The sequence below is a fragment of the Plecotus auritus genome, assembly GCF_963455305.1.
Source record: "Plecotus auritus genome assembly, chromosome: 8".
Classification (NCBI taxonomy): domain Eukaryota; kingdom Metazoa; phylum Chordata; class Mammalia; order Chiroptera; family Vespertilionidae; genus Plecotus; species Plecotus auritus.
This window is the reverse complement of record NC_137782.1, coordinates 33,909,980-33,936,202: the sequence shown is the minus strand read 5'-3', so window position 1 is coordinate 33,936,202 and position 26,223 is coordinate 33,909,980. Positions and strand designations below refer to the sequence as shown.

The window sequence follows — 26,223 nt, the reverse complement described above, 5'->3', positions numbered from 1 at the left end:
GGAAGGCAGAGGTCCGGAGGTACGCGCGCGTAGAGAGGACTGACTGCTGAGTGCATGGGCGGCTGAGTGCGCGACTGGCTTTCTAAAGCAGGAGGGAGATGGAAGCTCCCGACTACGCTGAACTCCAGTTCTGGGTGAGTTTCTGGGAATCCAGACTCATTCGGGGAGAAACTGGACTGTCTGGAAGCGGGAGAAACTCAAGGGTGGCTTTCTCTCAGAGGTGCTTGCTGCGATTACCGAGGGACACTGAGACCCAGGGGCCTCATAGGGCAGGGCTGACGGGAAGCCAAGGCTGCCTGCTCCCCCCTGAGACTCTGCCCCATCCAAGCTGAGCACAGAGGCTTTTGCAATTTTACAAGTCTTGCCTCATAAGGGTGTCTCCAGCACAGAAGTTCTCCCATCGTAGACACAGCTGATCCACACAGCCAACTGGCCTGGAGGTCAATTCCTCCCAGTGATACCAACAACAATCAAGGCTTAACTACAACAAGGCTGTGCACACAGTCCACAAAGAGGTGCACCAAAAGTGTCCACCTCAGGTAACTGGGGAGGCTGAGCCACTGGGCCATATAGGACACCTAGCACACAAAGCCACTCTATCAAGAACTCAGGGAAGCAGCCAAAATGCGGAGACAAAGAAACAGATCACAAATGAAAGAAATGGAGGAAAGCAAACGACTGGATATAGAGTTCAAAACCACGGTTATAAGGTTTTTCAAGAATTTCCTAGAAAAGGCCGATAAATTTAGCAAGACCCTCGAGGATATGAAAAAAGGACCAACTAGAAATTAAACATACACTGACTGAAATAAGAAATATTATACAGAGATCTAACAGCAGACTAGAGGACCACAAGAATCAAGTCAAAGATTTGAAATACAAAGAAGCAAAAAACACCCAACCAGAAAAGCAAAAAGCAAAAAGAATCCAAAAATTTGAAGTTAGTGTAAGGAGCCTCTGGGACAACTTCAAGCGTACCAACATCCGAATTATGGGGGTGCCAGAAGAAGAGAGAGAGCAAGATACTGAAAACCTATTGGGAGAAATAATGACAGAAAACTTCCCCCACCCAGTGAAAGAAATAGACTTACAACTCCAGGAAGCGCAGAGAACCCCAAACTAAAGGAATCCAAAGAGGACCACACCAAGACACATCATAATTAAAATGCCAAGAGCAAAAGACAAAGAGAGACTATTAAAAGCAGCAAGAGAAAAACAGTTAATTACCTACAAGAGAACACCCATACGATTGTCAGCTGATTTCTCAACCGAAACTATGCAGGCCAGATGGGAGTGGCAAGAAATATTCAAGTGATGAATAGCAAGAACCTACAACCAAGATTACTCTACCCAGCAAAGCTATCATTCAGAATTGAAGGTCAGATAAAGAGCTTCACAGATAAGAAAAAGCTAAAGGAGTTCATCACCACCAAACCAGTATTATATGAAATGCTGAAAGGTATTCTTTAAGAAGAGGAAGAAGAAGAAAAAGGTAAAGATAAAAATTATGAACAACAAATAAATGTCTATCAACAAGTGAATCTAAAAATCAAGTAAATAAAAAATCTGATGAACAGAATAAACTGGTGAATATAATAGAATCAGGGGCATAGAAAGGGAGTGGACTGACAATTCTCAGGGGGTAAGGGGTGTGGGTGGTGCGGGAAGAGACTGGACAAAAATCGTACACCTATGGATGAGGACAGTGGGGGGGAGGTAAGGGCAGAGGGTGGGGTGGGAACTGGGTGGAGGGGAGCTATGGGGGAAAAAAGAGGAACAATTGTAATAATCTGAATACTAAAGATTAAATTAAAAAAAAAAATAGAAGAGAATTATTACCAATTCTTCCCAAACCATAGAAGAATAGGAAACACTTCCCAACTTGTTCTATGTGGCCATTATTACCCTGATAGCAAAAATAATAAAAAGCCATAGAAGAAAAAACTACAGACAATTACCTCATATATGAATATAAAAATTCTTAACAAAATACTAGCAAAATCCAACAACATATAAAGAATTATTACGCTATGACCAAGTGAGACATCCCATATATTAAAGGTTAATGTATAGGGGTAGGGAACCATTTTTCTGCCAAGGGCCATTTGGATGTTTTTAACATTATTCATGGGCCATACAAAATTATCAACTTAAAAATTAGCCTGCATATCTGGTGAAGCATTTAATTAACTCACCCCTAATGCCTCGGTAGGGCCAAATGATTTTGTGAGCCTTATATAACCTGTGGGCCAGACGTTCCCCACCCCTGGCTTAAAACCTGAAATTCAATAGACTACATCATAACAATGGAATGAACATGTTTTGTATTTGAACAGAAAGTTTGTCCAGTTTAAAAAAAACAGTTAATACAGTTGTCTATCTATTGTCTACTCCTAGAATGAACAATAACATGCCTTAAATAACAAATTAGTACTTGAATTATGAACTCCAAATCATGTTTGCTGTAAAATGTATTATTTACAAAAATAGTAATTAAACAAAATCCTACCCAACGTGAAGGATCACTGATCAAATTAATAAAGAGTGCTGATAATTTAGTCCGTCGGATTTCTTGACATGTTGCACATGAAACCGCCATGAAGCATTCAGCACAAGCTTTCCGGACTCCCCATACGTTATCAGAACAAAGTTGAAAAAACCTGGGCAGCTATGCAAGGACAGTGTTTCGTTAGGCAGACAGAGTGCAATACAGGCATACCTCATTTTATTGTGCTTCGCTTTGGCAACCCTGCATGAAGCAAATCGATTGCCATCATTTTTTCAACAGACTCAGACGATGGCTAGCATTTTTTAGGAATAAAGTATTTTTATTTATTTAAATTAATACCCACCCAAGGATATTTTTTCCATTGATTTTTAGAGAGTGGAAGGAGGGAGGGAGGGAGGGAGGGAGGGAAACATCGATGTAAAAGAGGCATATCGACTGGTTGTCTCCCACAGGCACCCTGACTGGTGCGCCAGGGATCAAACTTGCAACCCAGGTATACATGCCCGACAGGGAATTGAACACACAACCGTTTGGTGTGCGGTCCGATGCTCCAACCACTGAACAACACAACACTGGCCAGGGCACAATAAAGTATTTTTAAATTAAGGTATGTACATTTTTTTAAAGATTTAATGCTATTGCACATTTAATAGACTACAGTATAATGTAAACATAATTTTTATATGTACTGGGAAACCAAAAAATTCACGTGACTCTCTTTACTGTGACATTTACTTTATTGTGGTGGTATGGAACCAAACTCACAGTATCTCTGAAGTATTCATGTAGTTTTATTTCATTTTCTACTTTTACAGTGTTTTAAAATATTAGATTTTAACAAAATTTAGAAGACCTGTTTAGCATTAATACTCAGTAATTTTAAATGAAATACATCTAATTCACAAACTATTGGCTATGAAAAAACAAAATACTTCCAACAAATATTGCTTAAATGTTGTTTTTCAAGAGCTTATACCTAAACTTATTTTGCATAACAGATGGTTTCAGAAACTCTCAAGTATGTTAACTTGTACATTAAGTATATTTATTTTATGAATTATCTATTTAAAAAGAACCAGCTGTTGATTTGTCATTGAAAGACTTGAGCGTTGCTAATAAAGATTAATTTAAATAAATAAGAATTGATTTAATAAAAATGAGGTAAAAATTGATCACATATTTTTACACATATTGCCTTTTTTTTTTTTGGTTAATCGTCACCCAAGGGTATTTTTTTCCACTGATTTTTTTAGAGAGTGGAAGAGAGGAGGGAGGGATGAGGAGGGGAAGAAAGAGAGAAAGAGAGAGAGACATGATATGAGATACATGGATTGGTTGCCTCCTGAACATGCCCTGACCAGGGCTGGGGATCGAACCTGCAACCCAGGTACACGCCCATGACCAGGAATCAAACCCAAGATCCTTTGGTGTGTGGGCCGGTGCTCTAACCACTGAACACACACCAGCCAGGGCCATATTTGCATTTTTAACAAACTGTCTTTATCAAAAACACAGTTCAGATTACAGAAATTTAAACTCCTAAACTCAAAGTCCTACTCCCTTCTGGTTTATATTTGTGAAATTGTATTAATAAAATATGGGGGTCAACGTATGCACTTTAAACTTGATGTGCTATTTTGTAACGCACTACTCACTCCTCGTTACTCCTTTGTTTCTGTGATACTCACCAGCATTTCTTCAGTAGCTTGCTGGCCAACTACACTGCAGATATCTCCAAAGTTGGCCGCACAGACCTGACAACAAAAGCATCACTGACATTTCAAAGTGTTATACATAAAGTTCTTCTACAATAAACTTTTATTTTCATTTTTTTAATTTGAGTTTTCTTAATTGATTTTTTTGTTTTTAGAGAGAGAGGGAGGGAGAGAAAGAGAGTCAGAAACATTGATGAGAGAGACACATCAATCAGCTGCCTCCTGCATGCTTCCACTGAGGATCTAGCCCACAACCTGGGCATGTGTCATGACAGGGAATCTAACCAGTGACCATTTTGTGCGTGGGACGATGCTCCACCAACTGAGCCACATTGGCTGGGCTAAAAATAATCTTTTAAATTTCACATATCAATATAGTAAACACTAGAACCAAGTGTTCTTAAGCAAACAAACAAGACTAAAAAAATACCTTTCGAACATGAAACATTCTGCAATCACAGCACATCTCACAAAACCTAGGCAGGATAAGACGCTCTGTAATGTCCTTCCCAACCATGGGAGCCATTTTGCACATTATCTAAAATAAATAAGAACAAAAATACACTGAAAATATCTTTAAACTGGCTTTCCCAGGTAAGTTTGCTAACTTATTAGAAGCACATAATTTAAGAATATGTAATATATGCTATGGCATCATTATACCATTACAAAAAACATTCATCTTATCTGAGTTGAAGACAGAAAAATAGATAGTAATTACCACCAATAACATCAGCTAGTAGTTACTAAATGCATAGTAAACCCAGAGAAAATCATTAAAACTTCATTTTTGTCTAGTTTCAATCTTATTAATCATTTTTCCTGATAACTTTAAAAGCAATAAAACGCTACATTTTCTCAGTAAGAAAATAAATGTTGACTAATTTAATGGGAAAGAGTATCTATAAGGAGGATCTGGGTTTAGTATACGTATTGCTAAGAAAAGACTAAACAGAGGCAGTTCTTACTTTACAAAGTACTATTTTAAATGAAACTTGTGCACACTGGAACCACATCCTTACTCTGCAAAGCCTAGGTTCCAAGGAAGGCCAGGACACAGTTCCCACACGCACATGTGTCAGTTAATGCAGGGCTAGGCCAAGTGAGGATGAACTGTTTGAAAACCAGCCCAACGTTCTTTAAATAAATTTGCCCCACAGTTAATATAGAAAGATTTCTGATGATTTCTCATCATTTATCTATTCATCTGTTCTATCTACTCCCAGCCATGCAAATATGACAAATAAAAGGCATACAGATTGGAAAGAAAGTTCTACTCATATGTGACACGATTGTCTGCATAGAAAATTCCACAGAATCTACAAAGAAGTCACTAGAACAAATAAGCGAATTTAGAAAATTTGCAGGATACAAAAATGTCAGAATACAAAAATCAAATGCATTTCTGTAAGTTAGCAATGAACAAGTAGAAACATCCTCAGAACTGGGGATAACACCTACATCTCCTAAACCCAAAAGCCAGTTTTGTTATTTGACTCCATACTGTTTCTAAGAATTTCCAAGCCCTAGGTTAAAGATCCAAAGTTATACTGTATCACTGATCTATAAATTATATTTATTAGAATAAATTATTCCCCAGATAGAGAATAGCTGGGAAGTCAGGGAATGAAAAACATCCTATGTAATAAAAGCCTAATATGCAAATTGTCCCCTTGACTGGGAGTTTGATCAGGGGGCAGGGCCGTCTGGCCAACCACCCACGGCACCCCCCCTGGTCGGCTCCGCCAGGCAGGCTGCAGTGCCAGGCAGCTGGGGAAAGGGAGGCCCCAGCTGGCAGCTGGCAGCCGCTAGGGACCCTACCTGTGCACGAATTCCGTGCACTGGGCCTCTAGTGACAAAATAAATGTGAACCAATTGTAAGAGCATCACAGGTTTCATCCAGTGCTGGGTATAGTCTTTTTACTGTCATTATAATATTTTACTATTATTAAATCCTATCACAAATTATAGCAGAGCAAGTTAAACTCTGCTCAATCCAAACCAACAATGATGCTGAAATTGATTTCCCTTCATGAGGAACTTGTAAAAAAACAACAACTATGTTTTAGAACTTGACAGAGGTGGTGGATGTACAACATTATGAAAATACTAAATGTTATTTAACTGTACACCTTAAATGGCTAATTTTATATTATGTGAATTTCACTTCAATAAAAATGGGATTACTGGGGAAAAAGTATCTAAACATTAACAGGTACCAGAGTATCTAATCTTATTAACTGGTACTTTAGTATATAAAAATAAAATAAAATCAAGGAATTTCTAAGGGAAATGGACTAGAAAGATGGTCAAATTCATCCTACTAATGATTCAGAAGTACCATAAAATTTTGGTCTCTCTATCCAAACAGATTTGAATAAATTTTCTGGTGAATTTATCAGTTTCCTAATTTATTATCAGAATTCTTACTATCTGAACTCAGGAATCATAGATGTGAAGTGCAACAGATATTACTATATATTCTAATTCATACCCTATATTTTATGGTTCTCTATAAAAATATTTGTTAACCATGTTAAAAAAACAGAAAGTTTACTATTATGCTTGACTTTATTATGTGCATAATGAATTAGTATCTGTATATCACTAATAACCATAATTTACATCAAGTAAAATTACTTGCCTGATTACCCTTCCCCCAAAGACCATAGTGTCAAGCGCAGGATCCAAGTATTACTATTTTTTTCCTATTGTGCTTACACAATGCCTAGAAAAGTGTTCAACAGCAATTAAAGGGATTCAAATGTTTCTCCATTCAATACTGTTGTTTTTAACTGCACTTTTTTTTCTCCCATCTTATTTTTCCATTTTGACATAATAATATTTTAGTTACTTACTTTCTTGCTATGTATCTTGCTTGTGAGCCCAGTGACAGAACCATCTAATTTCCAGTTGCTGGGAACAATATGGGGCCCACAAAAAAAATACACTTCTTTTCTTGTAAGCCTATGTCTTTTTATAGCCCGTCATCCTATTTCAAATTCCAATTATTTGTGGCTACTTTGATACCTAATATATGTATAAACCCTATAGCACATAATGTAGAATATTTATTGAGCACCTTCTATTAGTCAATATAGGACTAATTTTTACCTAAATTAAAAAATCACATTCTACTTACAGCCACAGCTTCTGTTTTCACATCATCATTGCTATCTGGGGCAGTTAGCTCTATGAGGACGGGGCACACTTTGGTCTCCACATCAAATCGCTCAATTAACTCTTGCTCCAACAGAGCCAGCAAAGCTGCCTGACTTGTTTTTCTTACCTAGGAAAAAATTAACAGTATACGGTAAACAAAGTACATATATGACATAGCAAAGTACATACATGATTTAACTCTATTACTTGACTTTACAAAACTGAAGACTTCTCACCTCAACTACTAAAACCATGCAAATAAAAACGTGTGACTATTTTCTTCAACTATTGCAAACATAGAACCTAGTAGATTGAGTTATAACAGAAGTGGAACAAAGAAGCCATCTTGTAAAATGTCTCACAAAGAAACTTTCTGAGGAACACTTATGAGGGAGCCAAGTGACCAATGAGGATGCAGATAGGAGGCATTGTCTATAATGGCATTAAGGAGACCTAGATTTGCCAAATTTTCAACACAGCTTGTCTAAGACAAATGGTCTTTTGTAAAACAGAATAACCATGTCAAATAGGAAAAAAAAACATTCAAATGAATAGATCATTCTACATACATCATATTAGATAAATTTCCATTAAGAACATGTAATGGCACTCTTACCTGATTATTCTGATCTGCGAGATATCTAACCACAATAGGTAGTAAGTATTTGGAAAAAGCATATGGAATTGAAGGCCGGTTTTCTTGACAAAACAATGCAATATGAGGCACCTGTTCCATCAGCTCTGCTCTCACAGTTGGTTCTATTGAAATGATAAAAATGTGAGCAAACATTCCCCACAATAATAAAATCTTTGCCTGGGCTTGAGACTATTTAGGAAAGGTTTAGACTTTTCATCCTCATTATAAAAGGTCTTACAAGATGTTCTCTAACTCTGCAATCCTTTTCACAATCATATACTGGTACAGGTCAACCCCATGAGTTAAAGGAGGCCCTTACCCCCAGCCCAAGCTTGTATCTTCATAGTATGCACTTATTATGCAATCATTTCCTACAGTGACTGAATGAGTTTATACATCACCTACATTGTGCCATACTGTGCTAAAGATTAAATATCCAAGTCACATCAACTATAATATGGTATTATCTATAAACTCTACTATTTAAAAACCTCCTCAGGCCCTAGCCAGTGTGGCTCAATGGATAGAGCATCAGCCCTCAGACTGAAGGGCCTGGGTTCGATTCCTATCGAGGGCATGTACCTCAGTTGCAGGCTGGATCCCCGGGCCCAGTCAATGTGTCTCTCTCACATCGATGTTTCTCTCTCTCTCTCTCCCCCTCCCTTCTACTCTCTCTAAAAATCAATGGAAAAATATCCTCGGGTGAGGATTAACAAAAAAAAAATTAAATAAAAAATAAAAAAATAAAAACCTCTTTGGACAAGTCATAAGGACTGGCTTCTAATTTAAGTTTAGTCAATGAATGGAGGATTTATAGTTAGACTTAACTAAGACTAAAAAGGTTATGTGATATTAAAGGAGACTATTAAAAGATTTTTTTACAGAACCAAAAAGTCCTGAAAAAGACCCAAGTATATATGGCGTATTTAAGTATGACAAATAAGGCATTTCAAATCTCTGGGTTTCAAAAGGATGAAGTATCCAATAAATAATGGTAAAAAAAATAAGCTAGTTATATCAGAAAAAAAGATTCCCATACTGCACACCTCACATGAATTCTAGGAAAATTTAAGTTCCCAAAGCTGTGCTTATTTTTAGATCGAAGCAATGAAAGACAATATTTTTAGTGGGAAGCTCTTTCAAGGTGAACAAATCCAAAACCAACTAAATACCAGCACATTTCACTTTACAAAGGCTTCATTATAGGCAACATACTGCTACATACTGAATTAAAAGGCAAAACCGCCTAGAACAAAATAATGTACAAGAAAATATTAATAATTAAATATACCCTGAATCCACTGTTCAAATGAATACAAGAAAGAAAATAAGGATATGAATAGGCAATTCATAGAAGAGATGCACGTGACTGACAAACATACAGACATGATGGATTATCAATAAAAGTCATTACATCAGACCTAAATAGAACTTTGGCACCTATTACTGATATTATTAAAGTTACCTTAAGGTAAATATGCATGAATATGTCCAGAAGAGCTTTGGATTTCAACAAATAGAAATAACACATTAACTATATAAAATCATAAAAATATAAATGCTAAATTTAAGGGAAAAAAATCAAGATAAAAGTTGATAAAATAAGGCAGAACAAAGGTTTAAAGATTCTAAGCTCCTTATTTGCTTAGGAAGATGGATTATATACATTAATTTTAAAGTTGTATATTTTTTTAACAGTTTTTATCTTACTTAAACATCACAATCAACCCAGTCTACCAAGTTAGAAACCTTAGGATTAACTCCCTCTCTTCCTTCACTCTCTTCAACTATCACAGCTTTAAAATCCTTCCCTAGCACTTTAATTTCTCTTAAACAACTCATAATAATTACTAGTCTCCCAACTCGTCTTCCTGGCACCCACCTTTTTCACGTCAATCCATATTGCCGCATTATGTTCTAAATCACAAAAATGCACTCTCTAGCAGGGCACAAGATAACTCTTTACTATCTAGTCTTCAACTACCTTATTATAGAGCAGTCTCATTTTTCTAAACTGTAGACTCGGTTAACTCACGGTTGATCAAATGGACCAACATCTTGAAGTCCTCAAGTGAGCCTATCTTTTCCTCTCCTGAGTGTTGCTTTTCCCCTCTGTAGTAAATCCAACTCAAATGTCCCTTTCTTTCTGAAGCCAGCCCCAATCCTCCCCATTATAACTGATTTTTTATATGTTGGTTGCATTCATCAAACTGTTAATTTGGTGACAGGAATCTTATTCATTCTAGTAACTGCTCTAACATTTAATGTAGAATCTGACATAAGAGTATGCACTGTTTTATGTTTACTGAGTGAATGGAAAGTGTAAATGTCAATAGAGATATTTATGATAAATTCAATAACTTGAGAACATATTTTTAAAATATATAACATATATATTTATAAAAACCAACACTCTAGTTGATAACCAGGTAAAAGAAATACAAATTCCTTCTTAAAGAATACCTATGTCTCTAAGAGAAAGGAGTAATCACAATGGGATGCAACATCACCAAAATTTTAAGTTAAATTTTATCCATGTCAAATAAAAAATAAATTATAAGTACAAATTATAGTTGATAAGACTCTCTCCTAAAACCATTCTAGAACAAGAATATACATGAGCAATTATGTACACAGAATGTCATAATAAAAAAGATTAGTAAGGTTACAAATGTTTTTTCTACCCTATAAGAAAATATAATTTAAGACTTATAATAGTAAATAGATATTCCCATAAAATAAACTGCTTACCAAAAGATGAATTCAACTAAAAATTAAAATACTTGCTGACATGCCAAAAAAACTCATTAGCTATTGAAAGATAACACATTTTAACAAAGTTTCTTAAGGAAAAAAAAATTTTTTTTCCAAATTGTTTCTAAAGTCAAATATAAAACTATGCTTAAAATTCAGTGTTAGGGCCCTAGCTGGGTAGCATAATTAGGGTATCATCCCGATATGCCAAGGTTGCTGGTTCAATCTCCAGTCAGGGCGCATGTAAGAAATCAAACTCATAAATAAAAATAAGTGGAGCCGAAACCGGGTTGGCTCAGTGGTAGAGCATCGGCCTGCGGACTGAAAGGTCCCAGGTTCGATTCCGGTCAAGGGCATGTACCTTGGTTGCGGGCATGTCCCCAGTAGGGGGTGTGCAGGAGGCAGCTGATCGATGTTTCTCTCTCATCGATGTTTCTAACTCTCTATCCCTCTCCCTTCCTCTCTGTAAAAAATCAATAAAATATATTAAGAAAAAAATAAAAAATAAAAAAAAATAAGTGGAACAAATTGATGCTTCTCTCTCTCCTTCTCTCTCTAAAATTCAATTTAAAAATTTTAAAAAAAACAACAATCTTAGTGTTAGGCTAAAATGGTAAATTTTATTTTATGCATATTTTACCACAATAAAAAATATTTTTTAAAAACTGAATATAACTGTTTTCTAAGCCTCAAATCAAGTTGACCTCTTTTTTTAAAGAATTTTTTAAAAATTAATTTTAAAAAATCTCACCTGAGGTTATATTTATTCATTTTAGAGAGAGGAAGGGGAGAGAGGAAGAGAGCAACATTGAGTGTGAGAAACATCGACTGATTGCCTCTCACAGGAGCCCCAACCTGGTAACAAAACCCCGCAACCTAGGTATGTGCCCTGACCAGGAACTGAACCTGCGACCTTTGGGTGCTTGGGACTATGCTCCAACCAAAGGAGCCACTCCAGCCAGGGCAAGTTTACCTCTTTCTTAAGCAGACCCTCCTCTTTTCATTTTGGAGACTAACAGCTTTAGTTTTACAGTGGGTGATTAAACATTTTTGCAAGTGAGAAAGCATACAAAAGTAAACATTTTATATATGCCTAAAAATAGTTACAACCCACTCCATCCCATCAAATAATTTATTTGAAATTATTTTTTAAAGTTTTTATTAATCCTAAAATATTAACATACATGATGCAAAACAGTGTTAAGATTTTTCTATTGAGAAATTTCCAATATTAAACTATATGGGTCTATTATAAGATGTTTGGATTTTAATAATAGGTTTTTATTTTCTTGCTACTAATAGGTTTGACAATTTACCTAGGAAAAATTTTAAAGAAATTTCTTATTACACTAAGTTTTTCATTAGTTTTAAAAACACAAATTTGGTAAATGAAAACTTTCTCTGCATAAACATATACCTGAATCGTCAGCTAATCTGCTAATTCTTTCCAAAACAGCAATACAATCTCTTTCATCATCGCAGACTTCCCTCAATGTATCCAGCAAACTCCGGGCCACCATTTGTCTACACACACACACACACAAAAAAAAAAATTACATAGTGTTCAGTGGCATCAATAGTTAATATTCAAAATTTCAAAAGGCAGAATCTATACAGTTTCAAAGAAATTTTGTCGTTATACATTTAATAGCATTATATTAAGTGACTAATTTCCTTTAGTGATATATACCATCATGGATTTTATTTTAACAAGATGAAATTGAACATATATTTTTCATCTTTGCCTGATTTAACAAATTTCTAAAGTCACTGAAAATTCATATCAGTAATCTTGAAGTACAACAATGGGAAAATTTATTCATTCTTCATTATATAAAACATCTTTACATATTTTTACTGAATGACTTTTATACATCTATTCTCAAAAAATTTAAGCAAAGATTTTCAGATTTCCCAGAAAAGTCTGATACGGGTGGTCTTGTGACCATAGGAGAAACAATGCATTAGAAAGAGTGTTATCTTAGTCACTTGCATGTCACAATTCCCTTGAACATCACCTGGCACAAGGTAGGTATACAACATCATCTGCTGAAAGAATAAGATACACCTTAGGAATTTCTTTACATGCATATCAAAATTATGTCTAACAGCAAAAAGCAACCTTTTCTTTTCTTTTTTTTTTTTTTTTTTTTGCCAAAAAGCAAAGAAAGAGTGCTGTATGCTTTCTAGGATCAAGGAGCAAACAATTATAAAAGAGGCCGTGGCTGTGATTATTAAAAGAACTTGGAGACTCAGACTGCTCATGTTAATAATACCTACTTTAAACTGGTAGGTATTTATTTTCCCTCCTGAAATTAATGTAATAAAAACTATCCTTCCATTTCTACTTTAGTGAAAAAAAATATGCACATACCTGTTAAATACGTTCTCACTTGCAGCATACTTGTCCAATCTCCCCAGTGGCGTCAACATTTCATCTTGTGAGACAAAGTCCAGGGCTGAAGGTATAATAATCACATCAGACTCTGAGCTGTAGTCATCCACACCAACTATCAGAGACATCAGAAATACTCCTTATAATACTTTGAAACTAAAAAGCACCCCTTGCCTGTCTGAAGCAGCTCAAGTAAAACTGCCCTTTATGAGTCTGGAGTGGTACAAAGAATCACAAGAGAATCTTAGAATCAATTCAGAAGCCATGAACAACTGAAGGATGCTTCCTCTGCTTTTTTGTTACAGGTATGTTCTAAATTGCCTCTAGAAGCACAGGAGTCAAGAGGCTGCAGAAACTCAGATGGTGTGATCACAGGACAGTGATCAGAAAAGAGTAATCACAGAGACTTGAGAACTTATACATTCAATTGGAACACAACTTGTCCTATATAATAAAATAACAAAAAAGTAATATGCAAATCGACCGAATGGCTGAATGACCGCACTGACCACCAGGGGGCAGATGCTCAATGCAGGAGCTGCCCCCTGGTGTTCAGTGTGCTCCCACAGGGGGAGCGCTGCTCAGCCAGAAGCTGGGCTCACGGCTGGTGAGCACAGAGGTGGTGGTGGCGGGAGCCTCTCCCGCCTCCACAGCAGCCCTAAGGATGTCCAACTGATGGCTTAGGCCCATTCCCCGTGGGCCTAAGTGGAATATCTCCCGAGGGTTCCCGGATTGCTAAACGATGCAGGCAGGCTGAGGGGAACCCTCCTCCCCGCCAAGTGCACCGGGCCTCTAGTAAATAAATAAAATGTCAAACACTGATAGTTAATTCTGGAATGCAGTCAGAGAAAAACATTATACACAGAAGAGAAAGATAAGAATTACAGCAAATTTCTCATCAGAAACAATACAAGCCAGAGACTGAAAGAAAAAACAATGTCAACCTCCAACTCTACATACCCTGTAAATAGAAATCTTTCAAATATCTTTGAAATTCATATTGTTCAAATGCAAAGGTGAAATAAAGATTTTTTTCAGACATACAAAAACTGACATATTATCACCAGCAGACCTACATTATAAGAATAAAGAAAGTACTTCAAGAAAAAAAAATTATACCAGATGGAAATCTGGATTTACAACAAAGAAATGAAGAGCAACAGAAATGGTAACTATATGGGTAAATACAAAGGCCTTCTTATTTTAAAAAAATCTCTTTAAAAGATAATTAACTGTTTAAAGCAAAAAATATGTACTATAAAACAAAAAGATTAAAAACGTACTGTGAGGGCCCAGCCCTCAGTGGTTGAGCGTCAACCTGTGAACCAAGAGGTCACTGGTTCAATTCCCAGTCAGGGCATATGCTCGGATTTCAGGCTCCATCCCCTGTAGGGGGTGTGCAAGAGGTAGCCAATCAATGATTCTCTCTCATCACTGATGTTTCTCTCTCTCCCTCTCCCTTCCTCTCTGAAATCTTTTACATACAGAGTCTCTAATAATATCCTCTAAAGCAGAAAAAAGCTGATAGTCTGACCCTCCCTTCGATTTTTCTCTTCATACTGCTTAGGCCACAATAAACTTGCCAAATTTTCTTTTCTTGAAACTGAAAAAGATATACCATTATTTTATAGGAAGTAACCTCAAGATTTGGGACTTTAAAAATGATATTTTAACAAATAGATAACAATCAATGAATAGAGAGGGAGGGCAAGATCTTCTATAAAGCAGAATGCCAGCCATAAAACATTCTAACACTACTGGATAGAAGTTTGTTTAGGAATGAGCTATTTCCCCAGTGTCAAATTATTTATTTCCCTTACTAATTACAAAAGGAAAACACAGAATCTTTAAGTGGAGATATTTAGAAGACATCACCTTAACCAAGTGGTTAAGATTACCAATAATGAACAAGAGATATCAGGTGCATCTTGAGGGAGCACTGATAAACTCATAGTATTATTTACACAATATTCCTACCCCCATCCCCTAAAACAAAAAACAAACGGACTCTTCAAAAATATCATTATCAAAAAAAAAAAATCATTATCATGAAAGATTAAGGCTAAAAATTGTTCTAAATTAAAAGGACATGACAACTAAATGCAATGCAGAAGCCTGGATTGGCAAGACAGTGGCTATAAAGAACATTTTTGGACAACTGCTCACATTTGAAAACGGACTACATATTACATAATTTAATTGTATCTTTTCTGCATTTCATTGGTGATTGTGAGAGAGTGGCTTTACTCTTAAGAGATACAGGCTAAAAGATCAAAATCTCTACCATTTATTCTCAAAAGGTGCAATGAAGAAGTTAAGATTCAGAAAAATGGCCCTAGCTAGTTTGGCTCAGGGGATAGAGTATCAGCCTGTGGAGTGAAGGTTCCCAGGTTCGATTCTGGTCAAGGGCACATGTCTGGGTTGTGGGCTTGATCCCTTGTGGGGAGCGTGCAGGAGGCAGCTGATCAATGAGTCTCTCTCATCATTGATGTTTCTCTCTCTCTCTCTCTCCCTTCCTCTCTGAAATCAATTTAAAAAAAAGATTCAGAAAAATGTATACATTACATTGTGTGTGTATAAATTATTATAGAGAAAAATAGAGAAAATTGGCAAAATGCTAACAATGGCTGAATGTTTTGTGTAGGGCTGAATGTTTTGTGTAGGGCTGAAAGTTTTCAAAGTAACAGTTTAGTTTAAAAGAAATTATTTCATTATTTGACTGCCAGTTAGGTTTATGTCCTTATTTAGTGTGGCCAGAAAAATTAAGATTCATCTCACCCAGCAAGTATGCTGTAAAGGCCTACTGTGTGCTGGACACTGTGATGGCTAAAGAATAAAAATGTTATAGACCTTGAACTTACCACAGTATAGTGCAAGATCAGCAACCTGTGTTCAACAGGTTAAACTGGCCCGTCTGTTTTTGTAAATAAAGTTTATTGGAAGACAGCTATGCTCATTCATTTATGTATTGTCTACGACTGCTTTTGATACCTTTGTAATAACTTGGCTATTATTTAACAGGAAAGGAGTAAAGGGAAGACTAGGTAATATAGGCATGCCATTTATACAGCTTTGCTAATTTAACACTCTCCACGTCTGTTCCCCATTGATATATGGGGGAAGGGACTGGACAACAGACCCATGCCCGGTAAGGTCTTAGTGACATGGAAAGGTGCTTGTCTGTCAGTCACTCCTGGAAGCAAGTCAGTGGCCAGAAGAGGCTTGCCAATGAAAGGGCATGAAATCTGAATAAACTTCCGAACAAAGGAAGTTTGCTCTCGAGGCTCTTGGCTCGCTCTCTTGCTGTTTGCACCTGACTCCTGTTGCAGGGGTCACACACAGTGTGTGGGCCATGTGGGCTCCACACAGTACACCAATGGAATTCAATTAGCCTGATGCCAAACTGGGCCCGGCTGCAACAAGAACAGAAGCTCTGGACACCGGCCTTGCTTTTGGCTCTCCTGGAACCCCAGCTGTACCTTTTTCGGGACTGGCTTAAGGGGCATGGGACTTTACAGCCTGAGGAATGTAACACCACGTCAATAAAAACCATTCCTTCTACCCTGTGTATATTAGAAAATTCACTTTCTAAAGATATTGTAAGAACCCTGCTCCCACAAGCGATGGAGAAATTTGTTTCTCCAGTAACACTCTGACCTTACAATGGCAGATCTAAGTAGGTACAACAAACAGCACATGACCCACAAAACCTAAAATATTTACTATCTGGCCCTTTCAGAAATTTTCCAACCCTTGGTCTAATGATGTAGCAGAAATGCAATTAAGTCACTGCTTAGGGACAAAAATTAACACACACAAAAAAAAGAAAAACAAATCTGAAGGACCGTATAGCCTTAAGCAAACAGGTATGTCAAGTTTCAATTTGTACTTTGTGAAAATATGTTTATCAGAAACTTTCCCTACAAATATAAATATTAAATGTTTACGAAATTCTTACAAATGATCTAATGATACTGGTGTAATTTAACCTAGTTATGAATAACTGCAAAGGAGTAAAGGGAAGGCCAAATATTATGGGGATGCCACTTGTACAATTTTGTCAAGAAGCTGCAGTTTAGATGCATGCCCAGTAAAGACTGGGTGAAACAGGGATGGTACTTGTCTGTCAGTCATACCTGGGAACAGGTGACTGGCCAGAGTAGGCATGGCCACTGCAAGTGTGGGCAGATTTAAGGTATTTAATCTCCTAAACTAAGTTCTCGCTCTTGGCTCTCCTTGCCTCTTGCTCTCCTGGTTGCAGGACTCTCATGCTCACACCCATGTGGACCCTCCACACAACTGACGAATGGACTACAACTAGACTGATGCTACACCAGACCCAGCTCCACCATGGAATGGAAACTCTGGACTCTGGCTTTGCTTCTAGCTCTACTGAATCCCCAGCTGCACATCTTCCAGGACTGGATTAAGGAAAATAGGACTTTGGAAACCAAGAGATGTAATTCCACCCAAATAAAAATCACTCATACTCCTGTGCAAGTCTCAGAAAATTCTTTTTCTCGAGATATCATAAGAACCCTACTCCCACTAGCAAAGGAGAAAGATGATCCATGCATTTCTCCAATAAAACTTTTACTAGTAAGTATGAAACTGTCCTGTAGCATGTTGAATCTCACAATTAATTTAAACAAGAATAATTTGCTAAAGTTCACTCTATGAATATTTCAAAAAACATTTCCCTAAAGTATGCACATAAACAAATAAGGTATCAGTGTATTTATCTTCTTTCCAATTAGCTACCAAAATCATGCTTTCTTTCTTTTTTCTTTTTTACATTGTCTATCAAAACTTTATTCCATTTATCTGGTAAGCATATCACTTCCTTAATTCCAAAACTAGCTACATAATGTTGTGCAATAAGAATGCATTTATATGCTTTACACAGGAATTATTCACTTGTATTTTTACTTAAATCCAATGTAGCACCAATAGTGATTCTAGTTAATTCTGAACTCCCTAAGACCTGAGTTCACTTGTTCTAAAGATACTAAAAGATTCAAATAGAGTTTGTCAGGCTTGAATTCATATATAATTTTAAGGATGACTATTATAAGCAACAACAGACTCTATGTCATATTAATCCACTTTTTCTGTCTTTCTTGTCTAGTGAGATAAAGATCTTTTGAACTAACTCTGGTCTCAAGTCACTGACATGCACTACACTAATTCTCTATTCACATGATCCATCTACCTTTAAAATTTATTCATGTTCTTTCAAATTGAAGCCTTATTTTCCTCCCCACCCTGGTAAATGTAACCTTTCTTATGTTTTTCTGTTTTTAAAGTTCTGTAAATCCGAAATTATTAAGTGCCCGCCCACATAACCCAAAAGAGTTGAACAATAGTAGTGTCAAGGAAATGGAGATCTAATACTAAGAAGAAAAATCTCTGAATTCACATAGAATAATTTTAAATTTCTCTTTTGGAATCTCCTTGCTCTCCTTTGCAAATTCACCCTTGATTGTTAGTTTCCTTGAGTCTAGTCCAGCCGTGGGCAAACTACGGCCCTCGGGCCGGATCTGGCTGTTCTATCCGGTTCTCTTGCTCTCCCCTCCGCTCCTTTACTTTGAATTTATATTAGTTCACACAAGCACTCCATCCATGCTTTTGTTCCGGCCCTCCGGTCCAGTTTAAGAACCCATTGTGGCCCTCGAGTCAAAAAGTTTGCCCACCCCTGGGTCTGAGGCCCTTTATTCCTAAGTGTATATTCCTTTCCTAAGTAGTTTTACCAAGGTCATAGATTCATTCATCACATGTACACAAGTTAACTTACACTGAAGATCATGCTTTCTAAACAGTATTTGACAATCTGAGAAATATGTAGCTTATCAAAGCACTTGCATGCATGGATCTCCCATACATTATAGCTGTGTTGCTTGTTCCCTTTAGCGAGTAAACATTTTTCTTATAATCTATTAACCCAATTACTTTGGTTAGTAATTCTTTTTTCCCCACAGGTAATCCAAATATAAAATCTGAGCGAATCCAGGTCCAAATTACCACCATCCCCCAATAAAGTCTTAAATTTATATGAAGTCTGGAAGTTATTTCTACCAAAAACTACGCTAATAAATTTTAAATTACTTTTATAGGTATAAAAATTATTTTTATCAAATCTGACTTTGAATATAAATTCAAAGGAGGATATAAATTTAAATATAAATTAGGCAGTAAGATTTTGGAGTGACTACTTCAGGTCATTCCTAGTGACAGGTTCAAGACTCATCAGATCAGCCTTGGCCAGTTTGGCTCAGTGGATAGAGCATTGGTCTGTGGACTGAAGGGTCCCAGGTTCGATTCTGGCCAAGGGCACAAACCTTGGTTGTAAACGCGATCCCTGGCCCTGGTCAGGGCATGTGCAGGAGGCAACCAATCAATGTGTCTCTCTCTCTCCCACTCCCTTCCACTCTATCTAAAAATCAATGGAAAAATATCCTCAGGTGAGGATTAACAACAATAAAAGACCCATCAGATCACATCAATGTTCTTACCCCTTTTTTAAAAATTGAATTTACTGGGGTGACATTGGTTCATTCTTACCCATTTTTACTCCAATGACTGGTTCCCTAATACATGAGTGCTTTAAAACAAAGAGAAGAATATATTTTGCTTTTAACATTCTCATAATAGACAGGAGCTACCGAGGATAAAAAGTATTTTACCCACCAAATACTTAAAGAGCAGGCTATTACCTTTATATACTCTAGAATCTTCAGGAGATTAAATGACCCAAATAAATTGTAAATTAAGGGAAGCCAAAATTGGAAGGCAATAAGAGCACAGTAATAAATAAACAAGTAAATAAAATAATAAATATTGTGTCACGTTTTAATTTAACCTACCACTTTCAAGTTAATGAACTATTAGATAAGCTTATGAAGTACAACTTCCGTAAACTTGTGGGACTACATATCTCTCAGGGCAGTGGTCAGCAAACTGTGGCTTGCGAGCTACATGCGGCTCGCTAGCCGCAGTTTGCCGCTCTGTTGACTAATGAGTTTGCCGACCACTGGATCTGATAGGGGCTTAATCACAAGGAACAACAGCCACCTGTAATTATTGGAATCAAGAGTCTAAGTCAGTGGTCGGCAAACTCATTAGTCAACAGAGCGGCAAACCGCGTCTCGTGAGCCGCATGTGGCTCGCGAGCCGCAATTTGCCGACCAATGTCTCAGGGGAATATTATAAGTAAGGTTATAGCACAATGTCCAACATACAGTGGTAATTTTTTACATAATTACTTTTAATATTTTTTATTGATTTTTAGAGAGAGAGGGAGAAAGAGAAACATTCAAGTGAGAGCAAAACATAGACTGGCTGCCTCCTGCACATCCTCTACTAGGGACCGAGCCTGAAACCTGGGCATGTGCCCTCACCAGGAATCGAATCGGCAACCTTTTGGTGCACAGGATGACACTCAACCAATTGAGCCACACCAGCCAGGGCAATAAATGGTAATTTAAACAATAAAAAAACAAACAAACAAAAAACCCAGATATGTCTCCCATCTTCTTTTTGCAGCAAGTTACAGAGCTGTGTTAGATGGTACCTAGGAAAAGACTATTAAAACCTGTAAGGTCTGAGTTATACTCCAGCTTATGCCAACATTTCACCTTTATATCTGTGACATGTTGGGCCTAAACTTTCATGTTAGTAATTCTGAGATAACTGGCTCACCAAAGGTGTAGCACAACTCAAATTTTAAAAGTTCATGTAATTCTATAGATGATATAACAAACCAACTAATATTAAACTTTTGTTTACCAATATTCCTTTGTTAGCATTAGGCTGACCCAAAAGGGTGAAATGTGCTTTAACAAGATAAAAATAAGCAAGATTTTGCTTCTCTTAATCTGGTGATCAATATGATTAAAATGAAAGTGGGTTTAGTAATTATACAGATATGCTTTACTACAGTAAAACCAGCGAGGCAAATGTCTAAAGAATTTAATCATTTAAACCATAAATCAAAGGTTCATAAATTAACGCACCTTACCACAACCTTAGAAGTCCTTATGTTTATAGACTGGAACATCACACTTCCAAGTATATCCTTTCTGAAATATTTATAGTTAAAATAAAATAACACCTGGGATGTATTTAGAGTACTCTAGCTACCTCTTCCCTCACTCCCCCAAAAGTTCAGATGTTACAGAAAGGGATAGATGAAAGATAAAGCTAAGTAGTGGGTATACTGAGTATAAGCTGACTCATTACCTTTTGTGTATATTTGAAATTTCCCACTGAAAAATTCACAGTATCTACTTTAAAAAGTCAACATAATTCATTTTAAACTTATAAAACAAACATCATAGATGCAGAAGAAGCAATGACAAAATCCAACATCCATTCCTAATTTCAAGAAAGCTGTCAGTAAATTCAGGGAACTTTCTCAATCTGATAAAGGGCACCTGTAAAAAAAAATAAGTTGAATATCAAATTCAAAACTTTTGCTTTTTGAAATAAACTTATGGCAAAGAAAAGACAAGTCACAGACTGGAAAGTATTTGCAAATCATGACAATGAAAAGACAAGTCACAGACTGGAAAATATTTGCAAATCATAAGAGGAGACTTGTATCTGGAATATATAAAGAACTCTCAAAACTTAATAGGAAAACAATTAACCCAATGAAAAATGGGCACAAGATCAAAACACTTCACCAAAGAAGATATATATATAGATAGTAAATGAACACATGAAAAGATGAGCAATATTAGTCAATAAGGAAATGCAAATTCAAACTACAGAAGAAAAACCACTACACATTTGACTAGTTAACTGCCATGATATTTTGAATTTAATTAATAAAGGTCCGCCGCTTGTGTCTATAAACGCTTATGTCGTACAAATGGTTAACAGGATGGCTGAAATAAAGACTGCTCACACCAAGTGCTAACAATGGTGTGGAGCACTTCGGACTCTTAAACCTTGCTGGTGCAAGGGTAACATGGTACAATTACTTTGAAAAAGTTTGCAGTTTCTTAAAAAGATAACCAGCCGGAGGAACCAAGATGGCGGCATAGGTAAACACCTGAACTTGCTGTCTCACACAACCACATCAAAACTACAACTAAAAGAAAAAACGGATATCTTGCAGAACCACGGGAAAGCTGGCTGGGTGGAAGTTCTACAACAAGAAGGAAAGAGAAAAGCACATCCAGAGTGGTAGGAGGTGCAGAGGTGTGGAAAAGCACGGGCTGGCAACTGGGTTTGCTGTGGTCTTTTTCATTCGGGAGGGAGATACAAACTTCCGATCATTCGGGAGGGAGATACAAACTTCCGATCATTCGGGAGGGAGATACAAACTTCCGACTGCTCTGAACTCCAGTTCTGGGCGAGACTCTGGGGACCCAGACTCATACGGGGAGACACTGGACTGTCTGGCATCTGGTGGGAACACGAGGGAGGCTTTCTCTCAGAGGTGGTCTCAGTGTTCATTGTTCCTATATGGGGGCCACGGGACACAGAGACCCAAGGACCTATTCGGACAGGGCCAACAGGCAACCATTGCTGTTTGGACAGCCCAGTGATTCCCTGAGACCACGCCCCACCCAATTTACAACCCCACCCAAGCTGTGCCTGGCCTTTTGCAACCTAACCTAACAAACTGCAGCTGGGTCAAAGAACCCAAGAGCTTCCTAAAGAAGGCCTAAGGCTCGTCAGCAGCCTGCATTGCTTCACAGCTGCGCCTCATCTGGGCACTTCCAAATCCCAAACTAAGAGGAGGAATCTGCAGATATCTCTGTAGCTCCTGCTGGGTGGTCTCAGGCAATGGTTGACTTTGCACCTCCTGGGAGATCCAAGAGCCAGTGCACCCAGTGGTGAAAGTGAGACCACAGCAGATTACAACTCCTCAGATCCATAAGAGACACACTCAGGGGGCAGACTCAGTGAGCACCAAAGCCCCACTGAAGCAAGTCTTGCCTCATAAGGGTGTCTCCAGCACAGCAGTTCTTCCATTGTAGACATAAGTGGTCCTCACAGCCAATTGGTCTGGAGGTCAATTCCGCCCAGTGATACCAATAGCAATCAAGGCTTAACTACAACAAGACTGTGCACACAGCCCACAAAGGGGTGCACCAAGAGTGTCCACCTCAGGTGACTGGGGAGGCTGAGCCACTGGGCCCTAGAGGACACCTAGCACCAAAGCCACTCTATCAACACAGGGAAGCAACGAAAATGCAGAGACAAAGAAACATGTCACAAATGAAAGAAATGGAGGAAAGCAAACGACTGGATAGAGTTCAAAACCACGGTTCTAAGGTTACTCAAGAATCTTCTAGAAACCTCCGAGATATTTAGTGAGACCCTCAAGGATATAAAAAGGACCAACTAGAAATTAAGCAAACACTAAACATCCGAATTATGGGAGTGCCAGAAGAAGAGAGAGGACAAGATACTGAAAACCTATTTGAAGAAATAATGACTGAAAACTTCCCCCACCTGGTGAAAGAAATAGACTTACAAGTCCAGGAAGCGCACAGAACCCCAAACAAGAGGAATCCAAAGAGGACCACACCAAGACACATCATAATTAAAATGCCAAGAGCAAAAGACAAAGAGAGAATATTAAAAGCAGCAAGAGAAAAACAGTTAGTTACCTACAAAGGAGTACCCATACAATTGTCAGCTGATTTCTCGGCAGAAACTATGCAGGCCAGAAGGGAGTGGCAAGAAATATTCAAAGTGATGAACAGCAAGAACCTACAACCAAGATTACTCTACCCAGCAAAGCTATTATTCAGAATTGAAGGTCAGATAAAGAGCTTCACAGATAAGAAAAAGCTAAAGGAGTTCATCACCACCAAACCAGGATTACATGAAATGCTGAAAGGTATTTTTTAAGAAGAGGAAGAAGAAGAAAAAGGTAAAGATAAAAATTATGAACAACAAAGTGACAACAAATACATATCTATCAACAAGTGAATCTAAAAATCGAGTAAATAAAAAATACGATGAACAGAATAAACTGGTGAATATAATAGAATCAGGGGCATAGAAAGGGAGTGGACTGACAATTCTCGGGGGGAAGAGGGTGTGGGGGTGCGGGAAGAGACTGGACAAAAATCGAACACCTATGGACGAGGACAATGGGGGGGGGTAAGGGCATGGGGTGGGGTGGGAACTGGGTGGAGGGGAGCTGTGGAGAGAAAAAAGAGGAACAATTGTAATAATCTGAACAATAAAGACTTAAAAAAAAAAAAGATAACCAGCCAATTCACTCTTAAGTATATTCCTAAGAGAATGAGTATATATATTCACACAAAGACTTGTACATGAATGCTCATAGCAGCTTTATTTTCAATAGACCAAAACTGGAAACAATCCAGAAGTCCATTAACATTTTAAAGACAGAAAACAGCTGAGAAAAGCAACTCGCTCAAGATTACACAGTGAGTAAGTGGCAAGGGTCAGAATCTGAACCCAGGTCTGAAGATTTATAAAGCCCAGTGCTCTTTCCCCCTACACAAAACTTTACTGGAACATATTTCAGAATTACAGAATGATAAATGCTCAAATATCAACCAAACTGATATCAATTAGGCCAGAAAACAAGTCTGCTCCTAAATCTAAGGGGATAAGGAGCACAAGACTTGACTTAGGAGAGTCAGGGGATGGCTTTGGAGAAAGGGAATCCTTGGTGATGGGCCAGAAAGATCTGTACAAAAATAGCTTCTTAGAAGTTATAGGGAATGCAGTCCTTTGAACCTCCTTAGCCAAAATTCCATAGATGTGCCACCTCACTCTTCTCCCTAAAACATTAAATTAGGTTTATTTTTCAGCTCTGGTCAGGTAGCTCAGTTGATTAGAATCATCCTGATGTGCTAAGGTTGAGGGTTTGATTCCTGGTAAGGGCACATACAAGAATCAACCAATGGCCTGGCCGGTGTGGCTCAGTTCGTTCAGTGTTGTCCCATGCACCAAGAGGTCGCTGGTTCAGTTCCCGGTTGGGCGCATGCCCACGGGGAACCAAGCAGGAGGCACCCAATTGATGATCGATGTTTCTCTTTCACTGATGTTTCTGTTTTTTTTTTTTTTTTCATTGATGTTTCTCTCTCTCTCCCTCTCCCTTCCTCTCTAAAAAATCAATAAAACATATTTAAAAAAACACACACAATCAACCAATGAATGTATGAATAAGTAAAACAAATTGATGTTTTTCTTTCTCTTCCACCCTTTCTCTCTTTCTAAAATGAATCAATAAAAATTTTTTAAAATTAGGTTTATTTTCAGATCCAAGCTAACAGCAAAATACCCTAATTTAAGTTTAGGGACTGCCCATAATGTAGCTGATGGCAAAAATTGTTTGCCATCAAGAAGAAAAAATCCAAAATATAAGGCAAACGTAAGAATGAATAATAGTTTAATAAATATTAATTCTTCGTTTTGATGAGAAGACGAACTGAGATAAAAGGACCAGAAATAAAATCTACCGGTGATCAAACATCATGTAGCAGATGAATGAACTTTATCTAATAAGAGGTATTTATCTTTCAGAAGCAGGAAGAATAAACAAAAACTTCTGTATTTAGATGGGGTTGGGTTTTTTTGTGTGCAGCTACAATCCCAGGCAGCCAACATGTATATTTTTACAAAGGGTTTCCCCTGCTTTTTCCTTCTTTTTTTAAAAAAAGTCTATACGGGGAATTGTTACTCAAGGCATCATTAACTAATTCTATACACATGTGGGTATCATTAAAACCATTTTAAGCAATCTTTTCTAGGATATCAAGTATTTCAATCTAAATAAAGATTTCTCCTGTCCAGTCTTGTTGGTAGCAATTAAAACATGCTACCAAGTCCCATGACTCACTTTTCCAAATCCCCATTTAACAACATTTATAAATATCATGACTTCCAAGGGCACCGTCCTAGGATTTCTGACTGATTCCCTGGCTCCAGCACTTCCCCAGGTGGCAAGGATTTAAGGAAGTTTACCAAAACTAGTTTTAGGTTTTTAAAAGTAGTTATAGTGCAGTATAGGCAGTTACACCCAATTAGTTGTGATCCATGTAAAAGGATTCCA

General features: G+C 37.4%; 1 protein-coding gene across 7 annotated transcripts in view; it reads right to left on the bottom strand.

Annotated features, from left to right (window-relative positions):
• Positions 1-26,223, bottom strand: part of PPP4R1 (protein phosphatase 4 regulatory subunit 1) — a 69,968-nt gene that overhangs the window by 37,485 nt on the left and 6,260 nt on the right. For 4 of the 7 annotated variants that reach the window (XR_013961513.1, XM_080685940.1, XM_080685935.1 and 1 more), the window contains 7 exons: positions 13,152-13,287; positions 12,195-12,301; positions 8,003-8,145; positions 7,367-7,513; positions 4,655-4,762; positions 4,198-4,263; positions 2,510-2,668 (listed from right to left, as the gene is read on the bottom strand). Coding sequence is in view for 6 of the 7 variants with exons in the window: in XM_080685940.1 (XP_080542066.1) it covers positions 2,510-2,668; positions 4,198-4,263; positions 4,655-4,762; positions 7,367-7,513; positions 8,003-8,145; positions 12,195-12,301; positions 13,152-13,287 (866 nt within the window). In the remaining variant the exon portion in view is untranslated. The remainder of the gene's footprint in view (positions 1-2,509; positions 2,669-4,197; positions 4,264-4,654; positions 4,763-7,366; positions 7,514-8,002; positions 8,146-12,194; positions 12,302-13,151; positions 13,288-26,223) is intronic. The other 3 variants (XM_080685937.1, XM_080685936.1, XM_080685939.1) reach the window with 2 other exon arrangements.